Source organism: Panthera pardus, unplaced genomic scaffold, assembly GCF_024362965.1.
Source record: "Panthera pardus isolate Hobbes unplaced genomic scaffold, ASM2436296v1 HiC_scaffold_11, whole genome shotgun sequence".
NCBI classification, from domain to species: Eukaryota; Metazoa; Chordata; class Mammalia; order Carnivora; family Felidae; genus Panthera; species Panthera pardus.
This window is the reverse complement of record NW_026526666.1, coordinates 41,569,384-41,587,367: the sequence shown is the minus strand read 5'-3', so window position 1 is coordinate 41,587,367 and position 17,984 is coordinate 41,569,384. Positions and strand designations below refer to the sequence as shown.

General features: G+C 42.5%; 1 protein-coding gene across 4 annotated transcripts in view; it reads left to right on the top strand.

Moving 5' to 3' along the window:
* The first annotated feature begins 1,723 nt into the window (after window positions 1-1,723).
* Window positions 1,724-17,984, top strand: part of GIPC2 (GIPC PDZ domain containing family member 2) — a 445,972-nt gene continuing 429,711 nt past the window's right edge. For 3 of the 4 annotated variants that reach the window (XM_053893514.1, XM_019413908.2, XM_019413907.2), the window contains exon 1: window positions 1,724-1,965. In XM_053893514.1, coding sequence (XP_053749489.1) covers window positions 1,726-1,965 — 240 coding nt within the window. In that variant the 5' untranslated portion in view covers window positions 1,724-1,725. Of the gene's footprint in view, window positions 1,966-2,046; window positions 2,150-17,984 lie in introns of those variants that run through there. The other variant, XM_019413909.2, reaches the window with a different exon arrangement.

Genomic DNA, 17,984 nt, shown 5'->3' with positions numbered 1-17,984 from the left:
ACATCTGCTCTGCTAACCTTAATTTGGGAAACATGGATTTTTCAGGACTGAATTGATGTGAGGAGGGAGGGAACCAGAAAAAGTTTGGTGTAATGACTCAAAGATGTCTGGTTTGGGTTACTAAGTACATTATCCTATTTTCTGAAATCAAGAGTTCAAAAAAAAGATGCTTTGAGTGAAAAGGATTAGTTTGTACAATCTCACTTTGAGTTTTCTGCAGTACTCTCCCCTTGCGGTAGTATGAGCTGCAGATATAAATTTGGAAGTCAATAACATCTACTGAAACCAAGGGAATAGGTGTGGTCATTAGGGAGAGCATGCAGAGTAAGAGAAGGTGGCTAAGGAAAAATAATAGCCTTTAAGAAAACAGTTCCTGGAAAGTAACAGTTAGAAAAAGGGATAGAGGTAAGTTAAAACAGAAGCATGTTTTAAGACTGGAATGGTTGAGGCTGTCAGATGCTCTAAAAGGTCTTAGTAAGATAAAGACTGAAAAGAGTTAATCATACCTGATGATTAAGAAGCTGATCATAGTACAAGCAATTTCAGTGGAGTGTGGGGCCAAAGTCTGATCACAACAAGTCTAAGAGCAAAGGGGGAAGTGAGGAAGAGCAGCCTAGAAGTCAAGATTGTTTTTGCTTTGTTGTGAAGATGTAGCTAGAGGGAAGTGCAAAGGTGGGACTTGAAAACAGTGTAAAAGATTTGGGCTTCTGACCACCAGTGAGTGGCACCAGATGGGGAGGGAAAGGACAAGAGCCAACAGGTAGCTTAACAATAGAGATCTTAAGAATCCTTGAATCACTATATTGTACACCAGAAACTAACAACACTGAACCTTAATTATACTAGAGTTGACCAAAAAAAAAAAAAAAAAAAAAAAAAAAAAAAAAAAAAAAAAATAGAGATGTTAGAAGAGAGAAGTGCAAGGGTCAAATAAAAAGAGATTTCTTCGGAGTTTGGAGACCAGAGGTGCGTGAAGTTACACAGAGGGGTGGGGAATTGAGGTGGCTCACACACTGCACAGAATGGCTCCAGTTTTTCTCTGCAGAGTAAGAGGCAGGGTGCTCTGCACAGACCCAGAAGCGGGAGTGGAGCACATGACTTGGGAAGAGCGCTGAACCTTTGGGAGAGAAAACTGCCAGAGGGGGTGGGGGTGGGGGTGGATAAAAAGGGTTACTGAGAGGCGCCGAGGCCCGGCTGAGAGCGTTTGACTATGAATTTAATGCGGCACCAATCTCAAAACTTTCCCTTCCAACTCGGCCCTGCAGGGTGTGAGGCTCAGAGAAGGCCGATGAAAGCTGACTTCTACCTAATTCCCTATCCCCAATGGCCCAATCCTGTGTGAGGTCCTACCAGAAAGGCCAGCGTGTTTGCATTCTAAGATGTGTTCTGTAGCTTCAGCATCCCAAGGCTTTTACGGAAATCTTGGCATTTTTTAAAAGGCGGGGAGAGAAGCCGGTAGATGAGAATCGGGAACGGGCCCAACTTTTCCTGTCTCCAGATCCCCGCGTTGGGAGGGCAGGTGGCCGCTGCGGCCCAGGTGCCTCTCCTCGCGAGGAAGGAGGAGGCCGCTGACCCGGCGCGGCCAGGCGGAAGCACCTCTGCCATTGGCCCAGCGGCGACTTTTACCTGCGCGGAGCCCCGTGGCCTGAGCTCAAAGTCCGCGGCATCCGGCCGGGGAGGCGGCGGTTGGCAGTGCAGGTGGGCTCCCACCCTTGGCTAGGCAAGATGCCCCTGGGGCTGCGGAGAAAGATGAAAACCAAGTCCAAGGAGACTGCCCGGCTGGTGAAGGGCGAGCAGGCGGGCGCGAGCGGCGGCAGCCTCCCGGACCCCCCGGTTCCGACACACAAGCTGGTTTTCCACACGCAGCTGGCGCACGGCAGCGCCACGGGCCGAGTGGACAATTTCTCCAGCATCCAGGAGCTCTACGCCAAGATTGCGGCAGTGTTCGAGATTTCGGCGTCGGAGGTAAGGACCAGGTGCTCCGGCTCAGCTTGGCGCGCGCGCGCGCTCCCGCGCGCCCCCAGCGTGTCCCACGTGCCGCACCGGCTTAAATTGGCTCCGGCTGGCGGGGCGCCGGGGTGTTGAGCCCGGAATGGAGTCCACCTGCAGCGCTGGTGGGGCACTGAGAGGGCCTCGCGGGAGGGGACAGGTAAGTCCCAGCCCCGAGAAGGTCACATTCCCCAGGCCCCTGGCTTTTGGGAAACCGGGGGCGACCTTTCTTCCTCATGTAAGTGAATATGCTTTACTTGTCCCGGAGTTAGCCGTTCGGGGCGTGAGCGCCTCCCCAGAGTGGAGTTCCGGCTGGACAAGTTGACACCCTCGACTGCATCTGGACTTTACTCTCCTTCCTATGCAGTCGGGAGAGGGTCACGCTGAGGATCTCCCAGATTGAGGAGTGGAGAGATAAGTACCTTCCAGGTGATAGCAAACCAGAGGTCCCCTTAGCCCCACAGGTGTCGGCACCAAATACCAGAATCCCTTTGGTGGCGTCCCCAAGGAATTTGTTAAACCAAGGGTGGATAACTAGAGAGTATTATAGCTAACTACTTGGGACTAGTTAACACAACTTTCAGAGGGAAAATCAGCTCAAAATTTTGCACCATATTTTTGAAAAGGGGCTGCAATTTGCTTTAATTAGAATGGCTGCCTGCGTGCCTGGAACTGGAGTTGGCCGTGGGCGTGATTCAGAAAGCACTAGTTTATGGGGCTACTTTATGCTTCCTCCCGCGAAGTGCAAATGTAAGTCAGCGCAAAAAAATATTTTGTCCGCATTTCGAGGAAGAGCATGAGATGTTGCCCTGGACCCCAGGGAGGATAGAGAGCTGCCTTTGAATGGCACAGAGGTGCATTTGGATTTCTGTTGTTTAATGTTGTTTATCAGACCTGTTCAAGTAAAATTGAGGTCACGGCAAACTTCCAAGGGGAGATGAAAGGGCGCTTGAAGTGTAACCTTTTGTTCTTTCAGGTTTCCCAGGAGCCGAGGGGCAAATCACAAACCCATTTTGTGAATTATTTATATTGATTTAGAATAGTAACAATATTTTAAGGATATTTCAATTTCAAAAAGCTCTTTCACAAGAACAAAGTCCTTTAGGAGAGGCAGGTGGCACAGGTAGTTCATTGGGTAGCCAAGGACAGGATTTGGAGACCCATAAGCCTGGATGTGAGTCCAGGTTCTACTAGTTACTGGCTGTGTGGCTTCGAACAAGTTTAATTTCCCTCCCTTTCAGCCATCTATAAAACAGATGAGAACAGGAATGTCTGGCTGGCGCAGTTGGTTGAGCAGGTGACTCTTGATCTCTGGATTAGGAGTTCAAATCCCACACTGGGTGTGGAGATAGCTTAAAAGTAAAATCTTAAAAATCAGATAACATCTACCTTGAAGTGTTGTAAAGACTGGGGTTTGGGGTCATCTGAGTGGCTCAACTGGTTAAGCGCTGGACTCTTGATTTTGGCTCAGGTAATGATCTGGGGTCATGAGATCGAGTTCCGTGTTGGGCTCTGCACTGGCATCACGGAGCCTGCTTGGGATTCTCCGTCTCCTGTCTCCCTCTCTCTTTGCCTCTCCCTATTCATGCACACGTTCTCTCTCTCAAAAATAACCTTAAAAAGATGGAGTTCCTATAAAACTTATCAGACTGCATGGTACATAGTCTATGCTTAACAAATTGTAACTAATATTACTAATACCTAACAGGTGAGGAGCTAAGTACAAAGTGATTGGGTCTTTGCAAGGTCACATAACTAACAAGAAAAAAAATCTGGGATGTTACTTAAACTTGGATCTTCTGGTTTCTAAGCTAAGTAAGCTTGTTAGCATATTTAACTGACAACTTTAAATGTCTCTCCTGTATCCAGGAACTCTAGATTTAGTTGCTTTGCATTAATAGTCTTCCTTATCAATATTGAGAGCTCAAGATGCATGACTTTATTTAATCCACTTAATTCCTGAAAAATATTACTATCATCACTGCTTCAGAGAAGAAACAGGTGTTTAGGTTCTCAAACTTTTCAAAATTACACGAAGTAGCGGAGCCTGGGTTTACACCCAGGTGTATGTGTGTGTCTCCTGACTCCAAATTCCACGAACCTCTATGGCTGTATTGCTTCCCAAGTTTTCCAGGGTGTCTGACAGTTTGGCAGTCATTTTCAGTGTTTTCAGTTTCAAATGCACTGAATTAGATAAAATTCCAAGATAATCTAAACCTGCTATATCAAAGTTGATTTATTTTTTCTAATTCCAAATATGTTACTTTATGTATACAGCCAACATTAATGTGAGTTTTCCATTTGGATTAAGAATAGTTAAGTATATCCAGGATAAAATACTGGTCATCATAGTATAGTATATCCTAAATATCTCCATAGTTAATTTTGAAACAAGTAATTTATTAAAATGCACTATGGTGAGCTCCCCATTTCCCATCTCCTTTCCCCCTGCCCTCAAGGGGGAAATCATAGTATAAACTTTTGAGTGGTCAGGAGGCACAAAACAAAAAATTTCCCCCTTTTTTCCAACGATTGTTAACTCTGAAGTCCTGCCTTTTTCCTAGAGAGGTGGCTATAAGGTTATAAATAGCACTGTATAAAAAGTTGAACCTTCTTTAAGGAGGGGGAAAAGGAAGGACTTGGCCTGACCTGATTTCAGGTGTGGCAGATTTACTGGGAGTTCATAACATGCCCATGGCTGTGCTAGGCATGCAAGTCTACAGTGTGGTCATTCCATGCTCACCATAGCAATGGCGTAAGGGTTCTTTTCATAGTTAAGTTAAATGAGGCTTTGAGAGGTTAAGTAGCTTGCCCAGAGTCACTGAGCTGGTATTGGGCAGAACCAGGATTTGAATGCAGGTTTCCTGGTTCCAAGACCATTACATGGCAGCTATGAGGATCTTGGTAACTGCATTCAAATTCCAAATACAAACCCAGAAGAACTTATTTTAAAGCCTCAGACTTACCCACAAAAATATTGTCTCAAAAAAAAAAGTGCTGGGGGCGCCTGGGTGGCTCAGTCGGTTAAGCGGCCGACTTCAGCTCAGGTCATGATCTCGCGGTCCGTGAGTTTGAGCCCCGAGTCAGGCTCTGTGCTGACAGCTCAGAGCCTGGAGCCTGTTTCGGATTCGGTGTCTCCCTCTCTCTCTGCCCCTCCCCCGTTCATGCTCTGTCTCTCTCTGTCTCAAAAATAAATAAATGTTAAAAAAAAAAAAAAATTAAAAAAAACTGTTGTGAAACTAATTTGGATTTCACCTATTTCAAGGTCTCTGAAGGAGGAAGCTAAGGAAATTATGAATCTAAGCTATGAATCACTTGTAGGCTGCAGTCTGTGATCATTACCTTGAAACAGATGGCCAATTATGCAGAAATCCCTTTCAGCTGATATTTTTTTCTAAACAACTAAACGAGCAATTCAATAAAAAGAGAAAAGTAAATCTTGCCTAAAAGAGCAGTTCACTTCTGTAAATGCAGGGATACTTTTACAAAAGGTTTAATACCATCTTTTAAAATATTCAGGTTATATAAAGGAGTTGATCATTAAACTCCTGAGCTTTAGTCATAAAATTTGTTGAAGGGGCATTTTGAATATTTGACCACTGTGATTGTTTGACAATAGTTTGTTCCATGACCTGTTTTCTTAATTCTCTATTATGTGGAAAGATTGGAGAAAGGTAATCTGAACAAGCATTTAGAGAAATCAGTTTTGTAGTTAGATACCTTACATTTCCAGAAACTGAAACCTTAGTTTCCTTACAAATCTCAGAAATCATTTCCTTTGATTTGGTTATATTTGTACATATATATGTTACTAAATCATTGAATGAATGGGTCAAGCAAATCTAACTTCTCAATTATGTAAAGCCAGTAAAGCAGTATTCTTGGGAAGATCAGATTTTAGTTTCAAGAATTGTGATTTTAATTTCAAGCTATTTTTTTTATAAACCTGCAATTCTGTTATTCCTCTCAACAAAGCAAACCTTACCTTTCACCTGTCCCATCTCATCCGTTACCCCATTTCTCTTCTATAGTAAATCTCAAAAGTTGCCTCCCGTGAGGCACATTCTGTATCACTTCTATCTGTTCAAAACTCTGATAGCTCCCCATCTCACTTTCAGCAAAAGTCGAAACCTTATGGGCTACGGGCCCTGATATCTCTCTAATATCATTGTTCCTTCTGCTCCAGCCAATCTGGCTTCCTAGCTGTTCCTTGAACTCTGGAGCCTTAGGGCTGTTGTCTTTACCAGAACCTCTTTTTGCAGAATGTTGTTCCTCTTAAAGCAGTGTGGAGGTTCCTCAGAAAATTAAAAATAGACATACCCTATGACCCAGCAATAGCACTGCTAGGAATTTATCCAAGGGATACAGGAGTACTGATGCATAGGGGCACCTGTACCCCAATGTTTATAGCGGCACTCTCAACAATAGCCAAATTATGGAAAGATCCTAAATGTCCATCAACTGATGAATGGATAAAGAAATTGTGGTTTATATACACAATGGAATACTACGTGGCAATGAGAAAAAATGAAATATGGCCTTTTGTAGCAACATGGATGGAACTGGAGAGTGTGATGCTAAGTGAAATAAGCCATACAGAGAAAGACAGATACCATATGGTTTCACTCTTATGTGGATCCTGAGAAACATAACAGAAACCCATGGGGGAGGGGAAGGAAAAAAAAAAAAAGAGGTTAGAGTGGGAGAGAGCCAAAGCATTAGAGACTGTTAAAAACTGAGAACTAACTGAGGGTTGATGGGGGGTGGGAGGGAGGGCAGGGTGGGAGGGAGGGCAGGGTGGGTGATGGGTATTGAGGAGGGCACCTTTTGGGATGAGCACTGGGTGTTGTATGGAAACCAATTTGACAGTAAATTTCATATATTAAAAAATAAAAAAAAAAATAATAAGAATGTTGTTCCTCTTAGTCTGGTCAAATGTCACCTTATCAGTGAGCCTGGTACTGATCATCCCATTTAAAATGACAGCATCCCTGTTCCTTTCCTCACTTAATTTTCCCTGATACTAACATCCTATGTATATTGAACTTACTTGTCTTTTTCCTCTCCTATGTAGAATATAAGCTCCACAAAGGCAAGGATTTTGTCTATTTACAGACCTAGCCCCAAAGGGCCTATAGTTGTATCCAAAACAGAGCTCAAATATTCATTGAATAATGAATCCTCACAGTACTTAAAATCCTGTAGCTTTAGTATGAAGCTTTAGTACCAGTTATAATACTGATATCTTCTATAGATGTTAATTTTTTCATATTGCAGTGTGAAGAAAGACTAGTTTATTGATTTGTGTGTGTGTGTGTGACACACACAGAGAGAGAGAGAGAGAGAGAGAGAGAGAGAGAGAATATGAATACAAGTGGAGGAGGGGCAGAGAGTGGGAGACTCAGAATCTGAAGCAGGCTCCAGGCTCTGAACTGTCAGCAGAGAGCCTGATGAGGGGCTCAAACCGACGAACCGTGAGATCCTGACCTGGGCCGAAGTTGGACACTTAACTGACTGAGCCACCCAGCGCCCCAAGAAAGACTAGCTTTTGATGGAGGTAGGAGTGAGGAGCATCCCTCATATCTTGAAGGTGGAGGGGAGTAAGAGGGCAAAGTATGGAAACTGGGAAGCTAAGATTTATTTTTATCTAATTCTTGCATCTCTAAAAATTCCAGAAATTATGAAGTTGGAGACTTTGTTTACAAGCAGAATTGCTTCCTAGCTGAGTTAGTGAAGCTGCCTTGTGAAGCTTCCCAGAAACTGCTTTTTTTCAACTTGCTGGCATCAGCACTGAGCTCTTGTGAAAGTCAATATTCTGTATTTATGTGGCACATCTGGAGAACATGAACTGCACTGCAGACTTTATAATTTCCCAGCAATGCAGATAACTGGCAAGTGGAACCATGTCTTTTTTATTTATTTTAATATGAAATTTATTGTCAAACTGGTTTCTATACAACACCCAGTGCTCATCCCAACATGGAACCATGTCTTTCTGTTTCATGAATGGGAAATCCAGGAAGACGAAAGCAAAATGGGGTTCACTGACTGACTTACAGTCCCTGCTAGGAACCACAATACAAAATGAAGGAACTAGGAATTCAGTGTGAATTTTACCATTGAGCTATGAGGACTCTGAAGCCAGTCCAACAGATCTAAATAGGAGTGTAAGAGTGAGAAAAGCAGTCCCTGCTGTCTGGGAGCTGGCCTGACTCTCACAGGTAGGCCTTGGTGTTCTCCTGTCGGGCATAAATGATTTCCTAGAACATCAAATTTGGATAAGACCATTCTGTGACTTATGGGTCAAGTAAAAAATAAGACCACTCTGGGGGCACCTGCCTGATTGGCTTAGTTGGTAGAGCATGTGACTTGATCTCGGGGGTTGTAAGTTCAAGCCCTACGTTGCATGTAGAGATTACTTAAAAAACAAAAACAAACACTACTTAAAAGACTGCTCTCTAATCATAAGACTACTCTGTCATCATACCTGGACAGAAAACAAAACATGAACATTTTTCAAACCACAAAAATCACCAGGTATCCTACTGCCACCCCCCCCCCCCCCCCGACCAGGTGACTGATCTAAATGATTGCTGCTCCTTTAATAATCCTAGCTTTAGCTTTGATAACTTCTCCCACCTTAGTGATAGGTTTACTAAAATAGTCCTAGAATTGCCCTACTTCTTGGTGGCACCCTATCTAGAGCAGACTCCTGTTTCCTTGGAGCTGCTCGCAAATCATCTAACAGGAGTCCAGATCCTTTCTAGCATCTTCTTACTCAGACCCCTCCATGGTGCCTCAAGGCATGCTGTGTCCCTTGATGCCAAGAACAATAAACTGGAGGTGAAAAATGCTGGTGGTCTTTGGTTGGAGGGTATTGACATTTGTTACTGCTAGATTATTACAATGCTGAGGCTAAAGAGGCACCCTGAAAATGATTTTCCTGATCCTGCCCATCTTCTATTTTAGTATTTTGATGGTCTGATCATACCTATTAGAAACCTTCAGCGCTCCCAGTTACTTCCTGCCTTATTCCTCGCTGGCTGCTATAACCATATCACCGTGTAGCTTTTAAACAACGTAAATCTCTTGCTCACAGTTCTAAAAGCTGGTGCATGAGCACCTTATGGTGAGGGTCCCTTTTTTAGTTCATTGCTGGCACCTCCTTACTGTGTCCTCCCATGGTGGGAGGAGCTGGTAGTCTCTCTGGAACTTCGGATAAGGCACTAATCCTAATCATAAGGTCTACCCTCAAGGCTTAAGTAACTTCCAAAGGCCCTACTGCTAATGCCATCCCCTTTGGGGAGTCACCATTTGAATTTTGGAGGGAGAACACAAATACCCCACCAGCTAAACAATGTCTCCATTCCGGCCTCCCTCTTAAGTCTTGTCCTGTGCTTCCTGCTCCAATCTCTTCTAACCATCCCCTCTATATTCCAGAATACTTAACTGTTCATTTCTCTGTGCTTTTTCTTGTGCTGTTCTCATTTCTGATCACTCCCATTCACCTCTCCGATCTCAACTGTGACCTCCTCCAAGAAGCCTTCCTTGTGAATTTGTCAGTCTAGATTAGGTATAATACCCACTATTGCATGATTTTAACATCACGTTGACACATTGAATTGAATTTAGTTACTCCTGTCTTCCAGGGCAGCAGTGGTGGGGAGGTGGGAGGAGGGGCTGGGACTTTTTTTTTTTTTTTTTAAATATTGTCCTTAGGATAGCTAGATAGTTTAGCTGCTCCATGAAAGTCTGATAAGTAAATGGTAGATACAGTAGGCGCTGAAGATGTAGATGATGAGACTACAAACATCCTTGAAGCTGTATGGATTTTGTTATGTGAGCAGTGAAAAGAACTCAAATGTTTTTCAGCAGAGGAATGATCTTTGACTTGTGTTTTATAAAGTAGAAACCCAATTTACCATTCATTTGCTATGTTTTCCTTATACATATTTTGTAAGTTGAATATGATGGTATTTTCTGGAATTGCATAGTACCGTCTGATAAGTTCTAAATATATTACAATCAATATATATGCTTACTATCCCTCATGAACATCCGCTTCATTTGTTTATTTTTACAAAAAACTCAAAAGACTTTGAGAAGTGGGAGAATCTAATCAGCTGCCTTATAGACCTCATTGCTGTCAGGAGGGTTAGAAATGAATAAAACTGTTGATTTCTGTGCTGGAAATCCCCTGAGGGTGGCATGTGGATAATCCTAAAGTCTGAATCCCTGGGCAGTGGCCAATCACACTCCTCCCCTGCCACTTCAGAGGCTAACGGCTGGTCTGTTTGCCTTCCCTCACTCCTTCCCACCACTCCAACCATCCTGAGTAGACATGAAAGGCTCTTGCAGATAGCAGGAGATGGAGACACTTGGATTATCTTAGGCAACTTGCATGTGTGGGTTTGTTTATATGAGGATGTATAGGGAGGTAAAGAAGCTCAGGATAGCCTCTGCAGCTGGACATTCAGGTTCCATGGACAACTGTACAATCATTCATGCTGTCCAGGTGAAAGCAGTAGCTTTAGACTTGGAGAACCAAGAACAAGTCTGTCCTTGACCTTCCATTTCAATCAATCAATCTCTTCCTCCCTCCACCCCCGCTTTCTTGTCTTGACTGGTTAATGCCTTTCAGCCTTTTGATTTCTGTGCCTTTAAGGTTCTTATTGCCTCATCTCTGTCTTGTTTTGTTACCTGTCTACTTTCTGTGCCCCATTCTGTCTCAAAATTGACTTCCCTGAGAGTGAGTCTCTGTGTTGGCAAGTCTGGGTACAGAACAGGTGGGACAGGTCCCATGAACCTGTGGATCAGGGGCTCTCTCTGGTCCAGCCTGTAGGGCATGTGTACAAAGGCAGGTGAACAGTGGTTAAGGAGTCCCAGTGGAGAGCATTGTGGGCATGATAGGTATTTTGAAGACTTCCTTAATTAAGGGAATGGTAGATCTCTTCCATGGCCTGTCCAAAATGTGAGAATATTTTCAGTTCCCTATGACTTTTATGCATTGTTCTTCCCTTTCCCTGGGAATCTTTCCCCTTGTCTTTCTCTATTAACTGTGTTAATAGATGAATTGAAGCATATTAAAAATCCTAAGAGTTTACTTGAGCAAAATCGACTGGAATTGAGCAGTGCCAAAACAGAAGTGATTAGGAGTGTTCTACACTCCTAGGAGTGTAGGGAGTGAGGGGCAGGGTTTGTTTTTTTTTTTTTTTAATTTTTTTTTTAATGTTTTTTATTTATTTTTGGGACAGAGAGAGACAGAGCATGAACGGGGGAGGGGCAGAGAGAGAGGGAGACACAGAATCGGAAGCAGGCTCCAGGCTCTGAGCCATCAGCCCAGAGCCCGATGCGGGGCTCGAACTTACGAACTGTGAGATCATGACCTGAGCCGAAGTCGGACACTTAACCGACTGAGCCACCCAGGCGCCCCAAGGGGCAGGGTTTTTACAGAAGAGATGTGGAAGCAAAGCACAATTCTTTTGCATTGTTTAGGAAAGCCTGGTTGGTGGTTCGTGATTGGTTGTCTCTAGGTTTTGTATTCTTGAGGCATTTGCAGGTGTAGATTTTGGTTTGCTTACATAGGCTGCCGAGGTATTAGAACAACCTCAGTCTAAAAGCTTCCTTGTTTAATTAATTAAAGCACTTTTACTTAGAAGTCCATACCCAGAGCTCCCTCTCCCCCCCCCCCCCCCCAATCCCCATGCCCACCTCAAGGTTCCTTGCCTCTTTTCTTAGCTTCCATAAATCTTACAAACTGAATAACTTGATTTACTGCCTGTCTTTGCCATAAATTTGAGAACTGCTCTAGGCAGGGACTAGCAGTTAGTATGCAGTAATTTTTTTCATTTTCAACTTTTTATTATGGAATATTTAAATACATGTGGAAGAAAATAGTATAATACCTCCCAGGTGTCCAGCTTCAACAATTATCAACACTTGCCAATATTTAAAAAAGCATTTTTTTAATGTTTATTTATTTTTGAGAGAGAGAATACAAGTGAGTTAGGGGCAGTTAGGGAGGGAGACACAGAATCTGAAGCAGGCTCCAGGCTCTGAGTCGTCGGCACAGAGCTCGACGTGGTGCTCGAACTCACAGAGCCTTGAGGTCATGACCCGAGCCGAAGCCGGACGCTCAACCGACTGAGCCACCCGGGTGCCAATATTTTTTAAATCCCATTTAAGAATTTTTAAATATAGAGGCTCCTGGGTGGCTCAGTGGGTTAAGAGTCTGACTTAAGCTCCCAAGCAAGCTTCATGCTGCCAGATGCAGAGCCCAACATGGGGCTCGAACTCCTGAACAGTGAGATCATGACCTGAGCTGAAACCATGAGTTGGTCACTTAACCGACTGAGCCGCTTGGGCACCCCTTAGGTGGATACTTCTTGAGTCAGTGACCAACACCAGCCAGACTGGGCATTTGTTGGCCTATTCTGAGCTTTTATAAAGTGTTTTTTTTAACCATTCGTATTTCTTGCATTTTAAGAAAAAGGGACCTTTTTCTTAAGCTTTGCTAGCATAAGCATGTATATACTTTTTTCTGGATAACCCTCTGTGAGGTTGTCCTGCTTAACTCCTCTGTGCCTATCCTTAAACTCTGCCCCCACCCCCTCCTTGCTCCTGTCTAGAAGCATTGAATGACAATATAGCTCAGTGTTTGGGAGTGCCACTTCTTTGAGACTTTGGGCAAGTTAGTGGCTGCTCGGTTTCTGTTCACCTGTAAAATAGTGTTGCTAGGAGCTACCATAAAAGACTTAAGTATAAATGAAATAATTTATGTAAACATCTAGGTCAATGCCAGGTATTAAATGTTTTATAATTCTGGAGTTGGGTGAGACTTATTGTAATCCAACTTTTTAACTTGTTTACCCACCAAATAAACCTGTGCCTGATTACTTTTAACCAATTTTTGCTGAAGGAGTCCATTTATCTGAGTGCTCACTATGAGTCCAGTATTGTATTTGATGTTGGGAACATAAAGGTGAAAAATATTTAGCCCCTTCCTCCAGTTCAATTCGAAGATTAGAAACTTAGTTTCTGGTTAAGCTAGAATTTCCTTGAAATGTGTTCCAAGGAATACTAATCTCTTGAAATACTATTATAGAAAGGGTCTTCAGTTGTCGGGTAACTTTGGAGGAGATGTGTTTTGTATGCTCATAATTACATATTAAAAGCTCTAAGAAGTCCACTAAACATTTAAAAAGCTTGGTGTTTCTCATTCCCTATGTTTACTTGACTGTGGAACTTACCCCCCCCCAACCCCCCTTTTTTTTTTCCTGCCTAGTACTCCTTAGGCCAATATTCTGAGGTACATACTTAAAAAATTTATTTAAAAAAAAAGCCCATAGTTTTAAAAAAGCTATTCAGTTGCTACATTCAGTGATAGAAAGATGGTCTAGGATGATGATCTAGTTAATGCTTATCTTTTATTTCATTCTGAACTCTGCCAGGTGGTTTCCATTTCATCATTGTCCTCTGCTGATGTTCTTGCTCTTCTGTTTACTTTGCTATTCAACTTTGGGCAAGTCTTCGATCTCCTTGGGCTTCAGTTTCTCCATATGTAATATGTGTTTGGTAGACGAGACCAGTGATTCCCAAGCCTGGTGCACCTCAGAATCACCTGGAGACCTTTAAAACAACCAGAGATTCTGGGCCCCACTTCTGTAGATTTGGGCTAGGGCCTGAATATTGTGAATTTTACCTTTCCCTTATATCCCTGGCCTGTCATCTATTATTGATAGATGTTTGGAAACCACTGGGTTAAATGAGATCCAAAGTATTTTTCAGCCTGAATGTTTCTCCAGAGTTTGTACATAAAGGTAACATTTATTTTTAATTGAATCCACAAAGCATTAAAATACAGAGGTTACTAAGTGCCTGTCTCCTGGAGCTTACAATATATAGGTGTGGTGGTAACAAGGCAAATGAAGAGATAAGTATCATATGTTGATAATACAAGGTGGAAAATGAAGAATGTTACCAGTAGTACAAGATATGCTGATGGGAATATGGTAGGCAGAGATCAAAGAGAGGTGAGTTGGGATATGGCTGGGAAAGCTATGGCAGAGCCCTGAAGTATTGAGCCATGTGTACGTTTACCGCTCAGCATATATACCTAGCATGTAATTTTGATTCCACAAATGCAAAACTATAGCTACAGAGGAAAGTTGTAGTAATGAAACTGAATAAGACTTCAAACCAGAGGAGTTTTTTTTTAATTTCTAAAATGCTAAACAAAACAGCGAAAGTTCTCTCTGCTTTGCAAGTGGATGGACTAAAGAAATCCTTGAAATTGTAGAGACCCTAGTGTATTTAAATGATCACTGAGAGGGGTGCCTGGGTGGCTCAGCCAGTTAAGCATCTGACTTTGGCTCAGGTCAAGATCTCATGGGGGTGGGGTTTGAGCCCCGTATTGGGCTCTGTGCTGACAGCTCAGAGCCTGGAGCCTGCTTCATTCAGATTCTGTGTGTCCCTCTCTCTCTCTGCCCCTCCCCTGCTTGCACTCTGTGTCTCTCTCAAAAATAAACATTAAAAAAATAACTTCTCACAATTTTTTTGGTTTACTGGTAGTTCTTATAAAAAAAGATCATTTAGAGATCATTTCCTTCTTATTAAGTTCTGGATAGAAAGTATAAGACCAAAATGCTGACAGTGCGCCCTGTCAATCAGATAAATTAAAAATGAAGTGTTTTGAACTGTTTTGGAAAACAATTCCATGTATGATTCAGTAAGGTGCAGTAATATAAACTTGAAATAAAATTTTAGAAGTTAGGGTATGTTTTTCTGCTTTTCTGACATCAAATATATTGCTTGGACATCGGGGATGGTTATGCCACACAAGTTCTTTTGTTGCCTCAAAACTGGATATAAGCAGGATAGTTGTAACTAATTCATGCAATCGATTCTTAATTCAATGTGTCTAGTTTCTTCCTCCTGGTGTTAGTAGTTCCATCCTACCTCTCAGGTCCTCCTCTTCCCGTCCACTTGTTGGCTCTCAGTTAAGGGTATCCATAAGTTAAGGAAAGTGGTGTCTCTTAATTTTGTTTCATTCATTTACTGAATCTACTAGCAGAAATTATTCTCTGTGTAGCAGAAGTCCATAGTGGAGCTACAGAGTAAATGATGTTCTATGAAACCAGGTTTTAATTGAAAAATAATAATATATCACAAAATAAAAACTAGAAGAAAAAAGTGGGTCACCCAGAACCACAGTTCCCTTGTCTTCACCAGAAGCATCTGTTGTGGCCACTTTCTTGGCCATCCTTCTAGAAAAATACTCTCTGAATTTACAAGTCTGTATGTGTGAAAATACATGCATATCTGTGACTATAAACTTCTCCTTTCACTTTTCTTTTAAACACTATATATCTGTTCTGTACAGCTGGTAGTAGCAGAAGCAAGGGCGTAGACCTCGGGAGATTCTGAGGCCTGTCAATGACAGTCACTGGGGTTTTTACAGTGTCCCAGAGGGTGTCCCTCATGCTGGGAGAGCTGATACTGTGTCTTTAATGGTGATAAGCCAATTTAAAATAACTTCTAAGAAGTCTGTGCCTTCTGAAAAGGTTTCCTGTGCTTTCTTTGCTTCCCTGTGTCTCCTTAGAAATGCCCATCACCTGAGGTGACAAAAGATGTTCCTTGAAACTACTTAAGATTGAAGTGACTAGCAGATACCTTTGGGCTAAATACTTGCTGAAATAGACAACAGAGGTTGGCTGACTGAGGGTGGATGACTGTCACTGCTTTTCTGGGTTGGGATCTAAAAGTTGGCTTTCCTTACTCATCTTAGAAACCCCAGCCCTGCTGTTATGGGTATGCTGAGTATTCTGAGGTTTGGTGCTTAAAATGCAGACTAGGAAGTTGAAGCTTGGGCATGAGTAACAGCAGGGAGGTTTTGTGGCTACTATAGATAAGTGAAAAGCAAGAAGGGACCTTTGACCTTGTCTGTGATAGAATATTTGTTTTTAGAAATCTATGACCATCAGGGCGCCTGGGTGGCTCAGTCGGTTAAGCATCTGACTCTTGATCTCTGCTCAAGTCTGTAAGCCCTTGTTGGGCTCCATGCTGGGTGTGGAGCCTACTTAAAAGTAGAAACGTATGACCAATCTGTAAGTACTGGTTAAGAGGCTCAAGAACTCAAGCATTTAGAAAGTGGTGTTTTCTATTCTTTAAAAACCAAACAAAACCAAACAAAAAAACCCCTGGAGATAAAGCCTATGTAGGAGAATAGTTTTAACTTTCTTTTTTCTTTGTTTCTTTTGTTTATTTACTATTAAGTAAACTCTACCCCCAACATGGGGCTTGAACTGCTGACCCCTGAGATCAAGAGTTGCATGCTCTGACTGAACCAGCCAGTCACCCCTCAACTTTTTTTTGTTGTTGTTTTAATGGCTAAAATCCAGGATGATCCTGTAGATCCTCTCCATCTGTAAAAGTCACAGGTTCTTAAATTGCAGTGTTAATTTTACGTGGCCTTAACAGGATATAACAGTAACAAATTTGAGGAAATGATAATTCTATGTCCGTTCTTAAAACCACTCACATATCTACATAGTGCATTAATATAATAGTGGTTTCTGTGCTTGGCATTAACACTAGGTCCTTCATGTTCCAGGGCCACAATCTTAATTTAACCTCTTGAAGCTTTTCACATTTGATACTAGCAGCATGTACTGGGTGTGATTAGGTATTAGGTGATGGTCATGATCCCTTTTACTCCTTTTCTTCTATATTCTTTATACTTTCTCCTTCCTATCTTAATCTTCCTGCCTTTATGTAAAGGTGAGTGGGGAAAGGGAAACCTATCTTAAGAACTAAGAAGAAAGGAATTCTTTAAAAAGGTGATTTTTTGAGGCAGGGGTGTGGAGACAAGGAGAGAGCAAAAATTCAAAGCAGGCTCTGCACTATCTGCAAGTGCAGGGCTTGACCTCCCGATCTGTGAGATCATAACCTGAGCTGAGACCAAGAGCTGGATGCTCAACGAACTGAGGCCCCCAGGCCCCCCAAGAAGGGAATTGTTGAATACCAATCCTTACCACTTAACCCATGCTATCCTATCTGAAATGGTGGGTTTCTACCCAAAGCCCTAGAAAGGGCTACCACCTGTAGATGAAGCAACTAGAGCTCAGAGCGAAAGTAAATTATTCAAGTCATTCAGTCTAAAGCGATGTCTTTGGGCCCAGATAAATTTGAGTCAAAGTCCAGGCCTCTTCCTTTACGCAAGTGGTTCCTAGCCTTATCAGGCCCAAAATAACACCATGTTGACTATCCTGAAATAAAAATTCAATATTTTCTACCTATACACACTTTAAAAATATATATTTCTTAAGGAATAGAGTAGGTGCACATTAAATCCCATTAAGTCTCCTAGGATCTTTTGTTTAAATTTTTTTTTTTAATTTTTCTTAATGTTTATTTGTTTCTGAGACCGCATGAGTGGGGGAGGGGCAGAGAGAGAGGGAGACACAGAATCCGAAGCAGGCTCCAGGCTCTGAGCTGTCAGCACAGAGCTCGACCTGGGACTCGAACTCATGGACTTTGAGATCATGACCTGAGCTGAAGCTGGACGCTCAACCGACTGAGCCACCCAGGTGCCCCATCTTTTGTTTAAATTTAAAAATTAAAAAAATTTAGAGGAGGGAGGGAGAGAATCTTAAGCAGGCTCAACGGGTGCACCTGGGTGGCTCAGTCGATTAAGCATCTGACTTTTTTTTTTTTTAATTGTCAAGTTAGCTAATATACAGTGTATACAGTGTGCTCTTGGTTTCAGGGGGTAGATTCCAGTGATCCATCGTTTACATACAACAGCCAGTGCTCATCTCACAAAAGGTCATGATCTTTTCATTGTGGAATTGAGACCAGTGTCAGCCTCCACATTCAGCCTGAAGATTAAGATTATCCTTCTGCCCTCTCCTGTGTGCTCTCTCCCAAGTCTCCTATGGTTTTAATTGTGCTCAAGTTCTACACACTGATATTTCCTTCCAAGAATCTTCTGGGGA